Below are 17,487 nucleotides of genomic sequence, written 5' to 3' on the forward strand. Positions count from 1 at the left end.
TGAAAAAAAAAGATTAAATAAAATCTTTTGGGTTTTTATATATCTTTGGGGCTTTTATTGATAGAGACAGCTGAAGAAGACTCGAACCCATGGCTGCTGCAGCCAGGACCCCGCCCAGGTACGTGGAGCACCTACTCCACCAGGTGAGCTACGAGGGTGCCCCTAAAATCTGTATTTAATGTTGAGTAGTGGATGGTTGAATCCCTCCTAAAAACCCAAAAGAGTTACTGTACTTGTAGTTACACTTCAAACAGGTATTGACCTGGACTTAAGATAAGATTTTTGATAAGATTTACATGCAAAGAAGCAGAAAAAAGCCAGACATTCAATGCACCGTTTCCACTGTTCCACTGTCTCAGTCTCAGTCTCAGTCTCAAAACACCTTGTGAAATATTGGCAGCTCTGTTAGGACCCAGAATAATAGAGGCTTTCCTGTTCAAATTCTGCAAACTGGTCTGACTGGAAGGATTTTAGCAATTACTTAATAAGAGGAATCAATCAAGACCAAGCCCAGCTGCGATTGATTTGAGTCCAAACCTGATGGGATGGATTTTTAAAAACACAAATTTAAATTCAGCCACTCAATCAAAATGACATTTTTACAATGTCCAAATGAAACAGAAACAGTATGAGACAATGATTTAAATTCAAGGATTTTTTTTATAACTGTGGATAAATATGAAACCGTTCTACAACAACTGAAACAATGAAAGCCACCACCATGGTAGCCTTTGATATGCAGAACAGACTGATATCTAGAAGTTAGTTAGTGTTATTCTGGGGTTTCCCATAAGACTTGAAAGACAGCGGGAAAAACAGAGAGGCAGTATTTTGTCCCTCCTCTGGGACAAGCTTATGCTCCTTGAGATTATCACTTTCCCCTGCTGGGGGATTTGTCACTGATCCTTCGTACAGAGGGGAGCAGGCTATTTAGTGACGCTCCCTTAGGGATACATAATACAATAGGATAATACAACGGCAGATTGGGAGCATTTTCTTTTGCAGAGAGGAAAATAACAACATCGACGGCTGCTCCTCGCATTAGTGATACTCCCACTCAGCTGGTCTGAACACACTCACACACGCACACACGCACACACGCACACACACACTCAGATGAATAAATCTCTTGTCTTACATACACACAGACACTGTCGATCTACACTGTTCAACAACACACCAGGGATGTCAAACTCAGAGTTGCCAATCACTCCTCTTCCTCTCCTCATGTCAATTCCGCACTCTCATTTCCGTCCAAATCCCCTGCTGTTAGCTCTCCTGCTGCTCCATAACTAGCACCTGATTAGGAGTGTTATTAAGCCCTATAACTTCAGCACATCCACATCCTGCGGAGACTCCTGGAAAGACCTCGTTATCTCGCCATCAGTTTTCATGGCGGCTCTCTCTGTCTGGCAACTGGACACTATGCCATCACCATCCCACCAATTTAAAGGGCAAAACAGCTTTGGAAATTGCCAACGGACTTCCAAAGATGCACATTTTCTTTCTCCGGCCTCAGCGAAAACACAACATAACCAGGCAGATCTCATGAAACATGCATAAAGCCTCCTACTGGCAGGCACCGCAGAAATCAAGGCTATAGGCTGCCTCGGAGACAGACACATCACTCTTTAGGAAGCGTGTTGCCTTGTGCAAGCAAATTGTGGGGTGTAATTAGACGTTCAACTCTGAGGGTTTTTAATAACAGCAATGTTGAGGAATTTCCCTCAGCAATCTCCCAACATCATGAACATAAACCTCCTTCCTTCCTCGTAGATGGTTTAATCACGAGGTAATGGAGCCTGTGAGGTCTCTGATGCTTGTCCCCATAAAGCAACTGTCCAGGACTCTGCAATAATAGCACGATTTAGTGTTAAATAAGGCGTTCAAAACAAATAGAAAGCAATCATGAGAGAGCACACACGTTTACGGAGGCCACATCATTCTGATAACAGTGTTTATAAGTTTTTAATCTGGATCTGCATCAAAATAGACACAGTGATGGACAATCCTCATATCCTTAATTCCTTAAATTCTATCTGAGAATATTAGGTCTCTGTACAACTATGAACTGTGCCAAACCTCTCGTGACAGCTGAGATATGACTATTAAAATTTCAAATCTGTAAATGTGAGTAAATGTGTGCACATTTTGCCTAAATTTGCACAATTTGCTCAAGAGTCATGGCAGTTTCTGTCAAACAGATGACAGGAATTTGGCAGCCAATTATAGGAAAACGACATGCCATGTCAGATAAATAAATAAATCACTTTTCCTTCAGGATTTGGATGGAATAAATAGGACGAAGAAGGAAAAGTTGAACGAACTGTAAACCTTGATAAACTGTTATAGCTAACGTGTTAGCAAACTATTGCCATCCAGCAGACATTAAGCACTCAGTTAAAGTCATATTTCTGGCCACTTGAGGATGAAGTCCAATAATCACTTTCGTATTAGCTCTGTTTTTGTTTCCATCAACTCCGATCTCTTTAGACGCTAAAGGCTCCACTGTTCACTAACTAGTTGCTAACTTAATATGTTTTGCTGTTTAGCACAAGGAAGGCAAGGTACAGTGATTTTACATGAGCGTTTTTGTTGAAAACAGTCTCTTGCTTATAGAAATAAAGATAATGAAAGCCATGAGAGTAAACCAAAACAATGAGCTGAAAGTACAGCTGAGGGGAACTGCAGAGTCCAGCGATAATTCGTTACTTTGAGCAGCTTTAATCATTCACTTAAATGTATAAAGACATATTGAGATATTGTGCTAGCAAACAGTATAACTAACTTCATTTGCACATCTGTGATCAGTCAAACATCAGCCTGTGTTTTCATGCTTGAATCACAGCGGCCTTGGAGCTATTACATTATGTTTTGTTTGTGAATGTATGTCAATAAACACCTCCATCACCACAGTTCATTTCTTTGCAATTCAACCTGAACAGAGGAGTGGGCTATCCATTTTGTGGAGCATAATTACAGTCCTAGAGCCTTTTTTGATGAACGGGGGCTCTGGATGTCATTTTCATCTGGTTGGCAGCTCTGACAGTCTCTTATACTTCTCCCCGTCTCACATAATCTCCATCTCTCTGCTCATTCCACGTCCTAACTACTCTGCAATCAAAACTGTCAGTCACACTTAAGGCTCTAAATACCTTGCGATTCCCCCAATCAGACACACCACTCTTGCTTTACCTCGAACGGGCTCCAGCCGCTCCCGCAGCCCCCGTCTGTCCATCGCGTCTCGGCTAATTTTTTATAGACAAACTCTTCATCACCTCAGGATGACATATTCTTCATCAACAGGGCTGCGGCAAATGGCTCAAAATAATGTGACCTTGACAATATTGGTGCAATGTTTTTCTAGTCTAGCTATTTTATTCTTGTTGACTGTATATTTCTCAAGTGTTCTTGTCATTATTTATCTAATTTTTTCTATTTCATTGGCATGGCTGTAGGGATGTTTGATCTAATGGTGGGTCAGTCGCTCTACGTCTGTGGTACAGACTTAATTATCTCAACAACTATTGGCTGGATTGACATGGAATTGTGTGCAGAAATTCATGGCAACCAGAGGATACATCCTCCAGACTTTAGCAATCCCCTGACTTTTCCTTTAGCGCCACCGACAGATTAAAAACTTCTTGTAAAATAATAATTCAACATCTCTGTCTGAACTTTTCATCTAGCACCATCAAACATTAGCATTTAGCTCAAAGCTAAGTAGCATGACTGTAGACTCTGTAGTCATATTTATATTCTTTGCATTATTTCACTCTTTATCTGTTTTCATATCTCTAAAGTTCTTCATTAAAGTGCTATACAAATAACAATAAAAAGTCAAAGAACGCGTGATATTTTCTAAAGCTCATGGTGGCTCATGTATCAGCACTGTAGTTAAGCCATAAGAGACCTTGTAATCCTTGTTAGGGAACAGCTTGTAGCACCGACTCCACTGTTACCTATGAAATTGTTAGTGCACATTAATGTCAACTTCCTTCCCCTGGCTGCAACAGATTTGTGAGCAGCTGACAGGCAGATATGACAACCTCAAGTCTGTCTGTGATTGCAGAATCATGGACACAATGTTCAATCTCACCTTTCCACCAGACCACACACCCCATAAAACACCTCGCCCTCTGTGGCACCTTTACATCGCCTCGCCAGCGCTGTGTTTAGATTTATTCTCGGGCTGACAGCTCTATCAAGTAGACTGCTGATCATCTGGGTGGCAGACTTTAAAGGACACATTTTTGTTTGGTTTTGTGCACTTGATTTCATTTTTTATGTCTACGTTTAAAGGGGCATTTAAATGAGACTTTTTTCATTTTCCAAAAGCACAGAACAACCGTACATACTCAGAAAATACTGTAATGTACATAAATTTGACCTGGCAAATATGAGCAACCGAGCAAAACATATATAAGAATTCTTATTCTGTAGGTACTATTTGTAGTAGTTTATGGATAATTTCTACTTTTTGATCATGTTTTTCCCACATTACATTGTATCATTTTTATCACGAACTTTGGGATATGGAGTTCAGAGTCCTGCTCAAGACACTTTGGCATGTGGAAAGAAGGAGACGGGAATTAAACCAACAAACAACGTACAATTTTACAAATAAAAATGTTACCAATTAAAATGTAATTGATTGCCGGTATGACTTCTTGGCCTTGGTCCATTATGTATCTGTTCTGGAGCTTTCAGTCATATTACATTATCTTCTTTTCAGCAGATGGAGTTTGTAAAATGATCATATGATTGTAGATGTTCAAAATCTAAATTTTTTTATTCAGTTCTTTAATAATTTGTGTTTAACAGACAGTTACAAGGTATATTCACATATCCCTGATTTTAAAGTTCTACTATGAGAAATTGGTTTGACATATTACAGGAGGAATGTAATTTTAACATTCTCCTTGGTTTCAAATGTCCATTTTGCTGAACACTTTAAGGACTTCTCATTCGTGTCGGCATAAAAACTGAGATTGAAAGTTTGACCTTGACAAAAACAACTCACTCCAAGGTTCATTTAGTTTAAGCCGAGCAGGATGAGAAGCCCTTAAAGTGCTCAGAAAAATGGAAATACGAACACGGTTGAACACAATTACATAGCAAATGGCAAAAACTATCATGTGATGTGACTAAAAGCACAGTTTTAATGTAAACTGTAACTCAAGGGGCTGGAGCAGGTCCGCCTATAGGTTCGATTCCCTGTCTCTTCCTGCCCACATCACTATGGACATGTGTTGGGATGGAAAAGGTCACTTATGGACAAAAATGTTAAGAAATAAAATGCAGAGGGGATAAAAAAACTTTTTTTATCAAATCTAAATTTAATGTTGATGATTGACATCTCAAGTTATTTTCTTTTAGGCTAAAAAGCCTTATTCTTAATTAACCAAATAAACTGTCATTACTTTGCTAAATATTTCTGTTGCATTATGGCTGTTCTTGTTTTAATAAATATGACTATGATGCTGTTGTGAGGCTATGAATGTGTCCGTCTGGCACTATAAGTCAACTTTAGATTTTGATTGAGGTCACAGATCGGTTACTGTCCCTTTAAAATCCTCATCAGCTAAAGGAGGTGATCCACTTTCTTAATCCTTGGACTCAGAATTAGTCTGTAGTTGAGATCTGTGAGCTTCAGCTGACTTGGCTAGCTTTTAATTTGGCTGATTCACTCTGCATCTGTCGCCATCTCTCTTTTTGTTTATGCTTCTGTGGCGTTTCTTCGACTCAGTGTAAAATCACCGTCCATCCACAGAGAAAAAAATAAATGTTTTTTTACTTCCCAAGCGGCACCTATAGGGCAGGCAGCCAGACAGGGGGGGAACCAGCTGAGCACTTTACTGAATGGAGAGAGGGAGTAAAGGAAAAGAGGGCAGAGGGTTTTATCTAAAAACCTGCAGATGAAGACATCACTCTTCTTTTCTGGGTCTTTCTGCTAATGGCTTCTTATCTGTATGTGTGTGTGTATGTGGGTGTGAGTTCATGTCTGAGTATGTCTTGTGTCTCATGTGTGGTCACGTTACATCACTGTAAAGCCTCTCAGACTCTTCCGGTCCTTCATTATATGTGTGAGAGGATAAAGACCAGGCTGATGTCATTAGCTGCTCTGCTTTAAATCCAGACCATCGCAAGTACACCGCGAATGTTGTCAGAGCTCCAATTAATGTGGCTTTTTTCTTTTTTAATTAGAGATGCTTTGATCAACAGCCAATTATTGCCAGCACATTCTGGCTTTTAATTATTTATTTAGTGACTATTTTTATGAGGACAGAATTTACAGCATTTATATTAAGAGGTGAAATCTGTGTTATATTAAAATGTTAGCTGCCAAATGCTCCACAATGTATGTTCACCAGGTAGTCGCTTACCTAGTGTACAGTATGTTTGGACCATATTCACCAATTTTCATTACAATTGGGCCAGAAGTTGTTCTGTAATCCTGCTGACAGACAAACACTACAACATCCAAAACATGACCTCTGTGGCGGAGGTAAATGTCGATTATAGTCGCTTTAAAGGACCAGTGTGTAGGATTTAGTGGCATTTAGTGGTGATATTGCAGATTGCAGCCATTTCGATGCAGCTCAGTGGCTACGGTGGCCATGAAAAACGCAAAAGGGCCTATCTACAGCCAGTGTTTGCTGTGTCCTTATTGGACTACTGTAAAAACATGCAAACTCTGTAGAAGAGGTACTGCTCCCTTTGTAAATAATAACAGCTCATTCTAAGGTAACAAAAACAGAATAATTCCAGGTGATTTTACACTAATGAAAACCTAGTTATGAATGTTATATTCGATTTCTGCCAATAGATCCTCCTAAATGTTACAAACTAGACCTTTAAAGTGTAATATTTCACAGGTTAAAATACTACTAGTTTTACTGAAAGGGAAATTTTGGTTTTAGTGGACAGGATGTTCAATTTGTTTTAGTCATTTTATCTAAAGAATCTGATTGATTGATTGATTGATTGATTGTATTAAATCATCACATCATCACATTTTGTACACATGAAAATGTGAGGATATATTTTAAATAATTAATACTGATTTAAAAATATAAGTATGTCCTTAAGTAGTTACACAATACTCTGATTATGTCTTTAATCTTAATGGATACACTGATGCTTTTAATTAATACTTAATTGATGCATTTATTCTTTGTATGATTGTGATAATTATTGTCATTTGTCCTTTCTTTGACTTTAAGTTGTTTTATTTTTGTGATCCAAATAAAAAGGACAAAAGGTAATACAATTCTTATGCATCTGTTGTCAGGAAGGAACATAGAATATAAAGTGTAATACATTTAAGGAATAAATATGACCACCTATTTGATTATTATGTGGACAGAAAAATACATTCTCTGGATCATTATCTGGCCTTCTCCTCTGCAGACGCAGCATATCTTTTCCAAGACACAATGTGACGCATGTAAGCAGCACGTCCCAGTTCCACTTGACATCTTTCTGAAGAGGTGTAAAATTGAATACCACCCAACGCATTGAGCGTTCGTATAATAATATCATTCAGTCAGGCGCTTTATCAAACTGTGTTATCATGCATCAAACGTAAGACAACCGGAGCTTTTGTGTTCTCTGTCAATCTCACAGTTTAACAACAACACATAACTGAACCACAGTACCTGCAGTGGCAGCTGTCCCCCGATTCCTAATATTCTGGAAAGCAACATTTGGATCAATAAACCTCCAGCTACCAAATGGACCTTTTATTTTTGGCTCTGAATGCCAGACCACTTAGTAGGCAGAGAGCACCACAAGGGAAGCCACTTACTGCACAGGGAGCTGCTGGTCAGACAACCAGGAAATGGGCCGTGTGTTGGAAACGCTTCAACAGCACTTTGAGTAAACCCACCTCTGATTCTATGGATTTACAGCCACAGAAAATGGGCAGCTGTCCATGCCATGGCAATCTTCATATGTGTCTTTGTGTCTGTGAGATCCAGATGGCCATCAGAGCTCTGGAGGCCATCCAGGTTATTGTGCAGCCTGCTGCTCCAAACTGAGCATGCTCACCTCATCCTGTTTTCATCATCAGGCGACTCTTTCTAGTAAGGCGTGCTTCTTTAAAAAGGGTGTATCATTTCTATTTAATGGCAAATGAATCAATTCTTATGGTTTTAAATAAATAATAAGCCATTAACAACGTTTTTGGTCAGCAGGTTGAGGAAAATCGATTTTTCCAGATTGCTTTTTTACAAGGTCCCTAATTCATCAAATAGACCTGCAGACTGGTGACAAATTAAAGAGAAAAAAACAACATAAAATGTCTTAAAGGTGTGTTGGTTTATAGTTTCAGTGCCTCTGGCATAGTTTACACAAGCCTCTGGAACTCGAATAGAGGGATGAAACACACTTTTTCCAAAAGATGTTATCTTATTTGGTGTTAAACCAGGTGTCTGCCTTCTTATAGTGTTTCCACTTGTTTTTCCTTCCCTTGTGTCCCCTTTCTCTCTCTCTCTCTCACACACACTCTCTCTCTCTCTCTCTCACTCTCTCTCTCTGTCTGTCTGTCTGTGCTTTCCAATCTCCCTTCTGCTGCAATCACCTGCACACCTGTGACTCATCCACTACTCAAGACTCTGCAATACATCTACCCCTGGCTCTTCACTAGATCGTTCAGTTCGCTAAGAGATGCTACGGGCGAACTCAGACTGTAGTTTTGATCATTTTTTCTTGTGCCTGACATCGTGTCTCCTGTGCTTCATTTTGTCTGTCTGCCTGCTCTGCTTCAATGTGAGACTCAATTCACTCAGCCTCTACAATCTCCATTTTCTGAATACATCTCTTGTGAACTGTTTTACTAACTGTTGTCTGAGTTCATGCAAAACATAACACTAAGTTGAGATCTGGTGACTTTGAAGGCCAGAACATGTGATTCACATCATTTTCATGCTGTGTTAAGATTGTCAATGGTACCAAATGATCAGGTTTAGACAATATGAAACAGCCTCTCCAGTGGACTGGTGTGCAGCCAACGACTTGTCTCCAAAACAGAGGAGCTAGAGGTAGAGGTGGATAAGAGCCATATAGGCCATCTATCTACCTTTGGTCATAAATGTTTCAGCAGGTGGAGAACTGCAAATTATTGGGTGCTGTAATTGACTCTTCTTTAAAGTAGCAACCCTTCAACACAAGACAGGAAATGTGTGAACAAAGGCACCGTCAGCTGCTCAGATTTACTCTCCTGACTCCTTTCTTTTCTTCTCTTTTTAAACCCCCTTCTTTTAAAAAGGTCTAAGATGGCCATTTACCTACCCAGAGGCAAGCTGTTGCTACTTTTATCCATAACACACTGTAATGATACATGTACAATGGCATTCATAGTGGATTTGTGGTGCTTGTTTTGTTTATTTATGAATCATTTCATTATTCTTTTACACATAAATGTTTTATTTCTAACTATGGTCATTTTTTTACCACTTGTTTTACATCTCATGGAAAATAATAAATGTTATGTCCTGAGGTTTATGTTTTTGTTCATCAATAGAAATTCCTAACAGCTACATTGAAATGGCAATAAAATATAAAATCTTGAATTATTCGGCGACCCCTTGCGCTCTCTTTTAATCTGTCATCAGTTTAGATTCCTGTGCTGACGACTTATTCACTTTCTAACAAACAATTAACTCTACAGTCATAAATGTTGGTAAATCAATAATAAAGGGCCACGAGGTGTCCATCGCAGGGGCCTCCCTGATGAATTAACGTAATAGCTATGAAGCAAAAAGACAGTAAGCTTTTTTTATTGAGCCTTCAGCACAATGATGATAATTAAATTAATTACTTTGGTATTTTTGAAGCTTAAATGGCAATCATCTCCTTGCTTTATTGGGTTTACATAATAATGTAATAATGAAATAAACAGCTTTAACACTGCAGGGCTCCAATTTCCACTTACACCAAAGTGATGTTTTGAGCATAACCTCCACACTGCACATTCCTATTTGTACAGGGAATAAATCATCATAAGTTCATCAGCTGCTTAGAAAATATAGATAAACTCAGATAAACGCATAGTATAATGCCAGAAGATATGACTGAACCACCTAGAAGTCGTTATTAAAGGTTTGTTACTGATAAATAAACCATCAGTAAATCCTATATAAAGTACACCTTTTTTATAAAGTGGTACCTTAATATCTAAGTAGTGTTCTCTTATATATTCTGTCGTAGTAGCAGAGGTGACTTTAGATAACAGTCTGGAGGGTGATTTTCTTGTGAGAGGGGTGTTCAGGCAGAAAAATGAAATGAAAGACATAAACGTTGGCTCTCTGTTTGGGCAGGAGGCCAGTTCTGTCTGACGTACGCCTGCCAACTTCTGTGCAAAGTTATGCAAAAGACTTGTTTAAAACTAGGTAACTGACCATCAAACCACATCTGCAAAGAGGCATAGAAAATGGCTGCATCATTACAGCAATCATCGTTACTCTTAGCTACTTTTCTAAAAAATCTCTTCATCTGGAAGGCAGTGCTCATCAAACATTCAGGACAGCCCATCGTTGGAGAGGAGGGCTGCCTCTGAGCCGTATGTGCTGCCTTTGATAGCACATCACAGCAGCCCTGTACCACCTGAAATGACACCTGACAGGGAAGATTTTTTTTTTACAATCACAGTGGGATTTCAGACTGCTTAGAGAGAGAAAGCGCCTCGATATTGGCTATTTAAGTTGCCTGGAAAATCTTTTAATGGCAGCTTTCACAGTGGCCTAAACGTGACATTTTTGAGCGAATGAGACAGAGGAGGAGAGACGATATGAGACGGAAAGAGTGATACTGAATGAGGCTCCGAGTTATAGAAGCACTGTGGGACTATTAGCAGCAAGATGTACTTTTAGTTTCGAAATAAAAGCACTTGTTTTGGCTCATTTATTATATATGATGTAATAGGATTTGCTGGATTTCTTGATATATTCAGCTTTATACTTCTGTTTTGGACTGTTGGTTGGACAATAAAGCAATCTGAATTTGAAGTTTTGGAAAATTATGAGTATTTTATTGCGACCTTTTATGATTTATGGAATAATTAAGAAACTAATCAACAGATCAACAATGAAGATAACTCTTAGTTGCAGCCCTCATCTTGTGTTTGTGGTTATGTGATGAAATGTAACCAATATGTAAAATTATTAGCCTAAAGATTTTCTAAAAATGGGAATACTCAACCACAAGTACCTCAAAACTTGTTGAGTAAATGTACTTAGTTACTCTCCACTAGAGACGAGTGGATCAACTGTGACAGTTTTTGAAAATCTGTTCCCCTGACATAGTGGGAAAAACGGGGGGGGGGCGCAAAATGTGACTCAGAGGAATAAGAAGCAGCTTTGATCTGTGACAAAAAAAAAAAAACTGCAAAGAAAGAAACTGCCAGGCTGTGCCACTCATTACGACTGTGAAAGAGCTCATCGTAGAGCCTTCGCTCCAAAAGATAACCCAACTCACAGCTGCTAGGGTTTGAGACTTCACTTACAGAGGGTTGGAGGTTTTTTATTTTTTTTTGCAATGAAATGGGAACATGGTGTTTAGATTAGGCCTCACAGCTGGCTAATGGCTCTGCTAACCTCTATATCTAATCACTATTGTTAGATTGCAGTCTGCGGTTGCTATTTATTGCTAAAACTGGAGGTCAGCATACTTCACATGTTCACCCTGAATCAAAACAGATTTTTCCACTGCTGCGTTTCTGTAGGCAAAAAAACAAAAAAAAAACAGAAGCACACTCCGTGAATGTGATCGTTATTGGTTATGACATTTAATTCCCATTTGAGAACAAGCTGTGTTTTACAGCAGAAGATGCTGGGAGATTATTTATACACAAAAATTACATTTTTATGAGAATTCTAAACCATAAATTATGCTCAAAATCATTTCTTTTTTTTTAATCAGCAATTATTTGTCATATGTTTCTCTGTGGGGGTGTAAATTAGTGTGAAGACACTCATTTTCTCCCAGAAATAAAATACAAATCTCTTGGTTTGTTTTTTGGCTACAGCTCCTTCATTTACACACATGTTCAGTTGTTTCTATTAACAATCAGTCCACTGTGGAGTCAAGGTCATTTGAATGACAGGCCGCTGTCAAAACATCTGTTTTCTTTTGACCATGCACCATTGTTGTTTATCCTTTATAGAAACCATATTTCCTGCACTTTAGCTCTTTTAAATGCATCTATGTTTGCAGATGACACACCAATCTCAGCAAAATCACAATGTTTGTAGTTGTGTCTTTGTACAGAAACACTAGCCAAGCTAACTAATGAAACTTAGCTCTGTGACGCTGAAAGACCGATTGAGGACTGATCAACAAGTGAATGTCATGATATTATTAGTGGAAATCAGTTAGTGCAGGCTTACGTAAGCACGCGTCAATTTTGTTTTACAGGAAGTAAAAAAATGATTGGAATTGGATATAAAACTACAAAGTAGTGAAAAAAATGCTTTTTTTGGGCATACATTGTTAAATAGGGGGTACAATATGACCGAGGATGCAATCTTAAAGGGTTAAATTTACATTTTCTATTTAATTTTAACCCTCATTTTGGACTTTAACCAAAGAGCTTTCGCTGCAGGAATGTAGATGTGAACTCCAGACCCTGGTGCGATAGACCTGCACTGTGTACGCCCACCATCCACCCCGAACAACCTCACTGCAACTCCACCACATTACATTAATGTTGTGTCCAAACACATAACACACTGTGACCATAATAACATAATAATGAAAACAACTTAGTAATATAAAAACATAAATTCTAGGAGACAGGGTTGGTTTTAGGAGTGTAATGCTGAATCAGTAGAGTTAAAGTTATTATTAAATGTGTTAAAGACCAAAAGCCTGACAATCTGCACAATAAGAAGAAGAATCCAAAGACAAATGACTCTCATCAGCTCACATTACTGACCTTTCTAAAAAACAAAAAGTGATGAAAATAACAGGGGCTGTTGGATTGCAAGCTTCTTATCTAACTCTCCTTGGTTGTGTTATAGCTCATAGTCTGATTTATAGTCATATCAGTTATTGCTGTGCAGTGCAGGGTGATGCAGCTCAGAGAGATGTGGACAGATTGCAGGTTGCGTTAAAGAAGGCAGCAGAAATGATCCAGTATTTGGGAAAAATGCAAAGGTTTAATGTAGGTTTAAAGTCTAGTAAGCATCCAGGTCAGTGTGAAATAAATATAAAGTCAATATCAGGAATAGAGGTACAAAAAATCACATATTACTCAGGATAAAAACTGAAATTAAATGTGTTTACAGCATGATTAATGGATTTTATTGTCATATGCGCAATAGTACATGTGTCTAAGTATATGTATGTTACATGTTTTTATTGTGATTTTATTTTGAATTATTTGGATTCTGGAGCTAAAAGTAAACAAATAACACAAGATTTTAAGAATTGGGGTTGAGTTTGAGGGTTTTTAGGGGTCTTATGATATTAAGAATTTCTAAAATCTTCAAAGAAAACCTGGTTCTGCTGCTCTGTAGTTACCAAAGAATAAAGAATAAAAAGGTGTTAATGTTGACATTTACTTTCATTTCCCCCTTGTGTACTGAAATATTTGGCTGAGATATAAAGCTGAGCTGGACCAGTTATTTGAAAATAATAAATTTGGAAGGCAATCAAGATCTGTGCACATGCAGGAGGAAAAGTCGGTCTGCTTCAGAGAGGATGCTGGAAACTTGACAAAAAATAATTAAAAGGCAGAAAGAAGAACACGCTGCATGTCCCCGCTCCTTTGATTTTCCTTTCTCACTTCCTTTACATGTGTTTTTCTTCTTATTTAATGTGCACAGTGGGTTTGAAGATGTTACAGAGACCCTTTTGTGTTCTCATAAAAAACAGAATAATTTGCATATTTCCAATTTATGCTCCTATTGAAAGGAAATCACAATGTAAAGCACAGAAACCACTGCGGACTTACCTGTTTCTATAGATGAGAGTTTATTAAAGAGTCGAGTCGAGTGCTATAGTTTTGTGGGCTGATTTGTGACAGAATGTTGGATTTTCGTCTGAATAAATTGTATCAAAGTTAGTGAAACTATGAATTTTAGAGCTTTGAGATGAAATACAAACACAAAATAACACATATTTGTTCTTACATACATACGTTTCGGTAACCTCAAAGTCCAGCTCTGACCTGCAGGTAAAAGATGCAAAAAGCTTGTTTCTTTTCATTGTTTAACTCTTTAGACATCAGAGTATTTTTCAATGTTTCAATCTGAGGTTTTACGTTCCCCCCAAAGCTGTTATCGCTCCACCTACACTTTTACATACTGTTACATAATGTTTTATCGGGGCTTTAGCAGCCACAGAAAGGCTCAATAACAAGGTTTCCAGGACAGAATAAATGGGGCACTGTGGCCAAACTATTGGAGTCCCTGACCTGTAAAAGCAGAGGAACATCTGGAGCTTTAGGTAAAAGCTGTGGTCAGTTGTGTTCATCCTAAAACTGATGGGGAGGTGAGTGATTGTGGAGTTAAACCTAAAAAAGGCTCCTTTAGGCTATAGAAATCTCAAAAGAGCTCAATTTTGGAGTCCATGATCTGTAAAACATTCAAATTACATGATTGTGGAGTTAAAATCTAAATCATCTGAGCTCAAATTGACAGTTATTGCCTAAAAAAGCAGGAAAACATCTGGATTTTTAGGTGCATTTTCACTCTAGTCGATTGTTTTCATCCTATTTTTTTAGAATCTGGATGTAAATGAGGCTAAAACATTCAAATTACATGATTGTGGAGTTAAACTCTGAATCATTTGAGCTCAAATTGAGAGTTATTGCCTAATAAAGAAGCAGAACATCTGGATTTTTAGGTGCATTTTGAGCATCTTTTACACCAAACTTTAGAACCGTCTACAATCAGAGGTGGTGGAGAGACATGAACTCTTTGCAGACCAACACTTTCACAGCCACTTTAGTGTTTTACAACTCCCACCTGTAGTCAGAGCAGAGTCTCCTACCTGCTGCCAGCTGCATCCAGCCGCAGATCTTGTACACGGTGCCGGTGCTGCAGAAGAAGAAGAGCGCGAAGCAGCCGATGCAGGTGAGGACCAGCACCATGGACATGCCGATGAAGAAGGAGGCGGCCTTGAACGCGCCGGAGGGGATGGCGCTGAACTCGGTGAAGCTGCCCTGACAGGTCAAGTCCCGGGACAGCCCGTTCCCGATGCAGTAGTGGAACAGACCGAAGTAGCCCGCCTGCGGGGTGTCTAGACCATCTCCGATCCAGTACGGCTGGATGAAGCACACCACGTTAACGATGGCGAAGAGGATGGTGAAGATGGCCCACAGGACACCGATGGCGCGGGAGTTGCGCACGTAGTTGGTCTGGTAGATTTTGGCAGCCTCGGAGGCGGGGAGCATGGTGGTGGTCGTGCTGGGGGCCCCGGGGACCATCCTCCGGTCTGTGTGAAAGAGGGTCTTCAGCAAAACTCACATCTGCCGCATCTGATCCGTGAACGGCACAATCACACTGCTGCAGAACTTAAGTCGCTGCTTTCGGGTTTTATTCTAAGCCTATAATAGATTTATTATGACTTTATTCAGTCACAGTTGTGCCCACAGCATCTCTGCACTCTCGCATCCGCGGCAAGCTCGGATTTTGTTCTCTTCTTGTGTTTTCCTCTGATTTTCATTCATCACTCTGCCAAACAGAAAACGTGCGCTCCGGAGGAAAAAAAAACCCAACAAGCTTCAGGAATCCGTCGTTTATTCAGGTCCTGTCCTCGTATTTATTTAACAAAAAACATCCCTACCTGAGTCGTGCAAAAGCCCAGAGACTGTTATTCCGACAAGCTGCTTCGGCTCTCTGTCATTCACTGTGTGAGATCTCGCTGACACGGTTCGTCTGTGCTCGACGGCGACGGACCAACAACCGCAGCTGAGATCCTATTGAAATAGAGTTGGAGGATAGCCTTGGATATCACAGGGCCAGCCCACATCCCTTAATCCCAGTCTGACGTATTATTTCTGGAACACGCGCGAAATCTCAAACAGACACGAAACAACAACGGGGTAGTTAATGATAATGCTCATGTAATCCCACCCTGACCGCTCAATAACACTAATGTAAGCGGGGTATGCATCGAGAATGAACAGTAATAATAATAAATTAATATTTAAAATTAAAATATGATGTGTGTGTAATGAAATAATCATAATAATAGCCTAATATTGCAGGATTTTGCATTCATTATTGCTGTTTTAGCTGGTCTTTGTGGGGAAAAAAAGGCATTTATCGTTTGTCATTCTAATTGATAATATTTCTGATTAAAATTTGTTAAATAAATAGTTAATTTAACAAATATAATTATCTCACCACATGATTAATTCAGTAGCTATCATTTGGGACTGAGCTTTCTTCCTCAGCAGATGTCCAGTTATCATGGAATTAAAAGATAATATCTTATGTAGGCTAAACGAAATGTTTAAAACATATATATAATATATATAATATATATATAATTTGACGTTTTTGCAGCAAGGGGAAGATTCAATCCAAATCTAACAGACAAAGTAATAACATTTTACCTTTAATTGAGGATTCCCCTTTATTTCACAAATACGAGTTTTAAAGATAAAAACTACATTACCCATGATTCTACTTGTGCTTTCTGATTGGCTGCTCACCGGACACCGTCATCTGACGTAGCCTGAAGGAGCGCGCGAAACTCCTGAGATTGTCGCCTCCTCGTTTGTGTGTTTGTTTTCCAACTTTAACTCACCTTTTCACCGCTTTCTGAGTTTGTTACACGTTTTATTTTCAGACATGGATATTCCCACAGTACCCCGCCGCCTTCACAGTGGATAAATTCTGATAGTTTTCTCCTGTTTCTACCGAATACCGGGAGGTCGTCGTCCTCTTACCGTCTTTAGGTTGCTGTAGTTTGGTTGTATGAATCATGGCAGCCTTGTTGCACCACCCAGGGTATGAAGAGGAGAGGCTGCTGAGGGTCGCAGAGCAGCTGCCCTGCAGAGAGGTCCAGGCGGGGATGCTGCTGTCGCTCATGGGGCAGGTATGTTCAATGTCCTGTGTCAATTTCAGGCATCCATAAACTTCCAAGTGCAACTCAATAATGCTGCCTGATACTGCACTGTTTGACAGATAGTGAGATATGATTCACTATTAGTATTTTTGCATCACAAGTTTGATTTTCACTCCCCCAAAAAATATTAAAATCATGATGATGTGAAGTTTTTTTGGGTGTCTGTTCCAAACAAACATGTTTTTTGTTTAATCTGGAGAACAAGATTTTATTTGTAGGAGAGAAGTTAGAGCTGCACAATATGGTAAAAACATCATATTGCCATTATTTTTAACAGATATTGCAATTTATTCACAGTTAGATTAGGAATGATCATTTTGGCATCACAAATGTTTTTTTCACCCCCCAAAAAAATATTAAAATCATGATGATGTGAAGTTTTTTTGGTGTCTGTACCAAACAAAC

At 39.0% G+C, this 17,487-nt stretch overlaps 2 protein-coding genes across 2 annotated transcripts in view; one reads left to right on the forward strand and one right to left on the reverse strand.

Annotated features, from left to right (window-relative positions):
• lhfpl3 (LHFPL tetraspan subfamily member 3) overlaps window positions 1–15,824 on the reverse strand; it is a gene marked incomplete in the record, with an annotated part of 42,630 nt that extends 26,806 nt beyond the window's left edge. Inside the window, 1 exon segment of the mRNA XM_035677708.1 lies at window positions 14,998–15,824. Within this exon segment, the coding sequence (XP_035533601.1) occupies window positions 14,998–15,433 (436 nt within the window).
• An 870-nt stretch (window positions 15,825–16,694) lies between these two features.
• orc5 (origin recognition complex, subunit 5) overlaps window positions 16,695–17,487 on the forward strand; it is a 9,509-nt gene continuing 8,716 nt past the window's right edge. Inside the window, exon 1 of the mRNA XM_035676867.1 lies at window positions 16,695–17,052. Coding sequence (XP_035532760.1) covers window positions 16,939–17,052 — 114 coding nt within the window. The 5' untranslated portion in view covers window positions 16,695–16,938. The remainder of the gene's footprint in view (window positions 17,053–17,487) is intronic.

Source organism: Morone saxatilis, unplaced genomic scaffold, assembly GCF_004916995.1.
Source record: "Morone saxatilis isolate NCDOM2014 unplaced genomic scaffold, NCSU_SB_2.0 Contig10, whole genome shotgun sequence".
Taxonomy (NCBI): Eukaryota; Metazoa; Chordata; class Actinopteri; family Moronidae; genus Morone; species Morone saxatilis.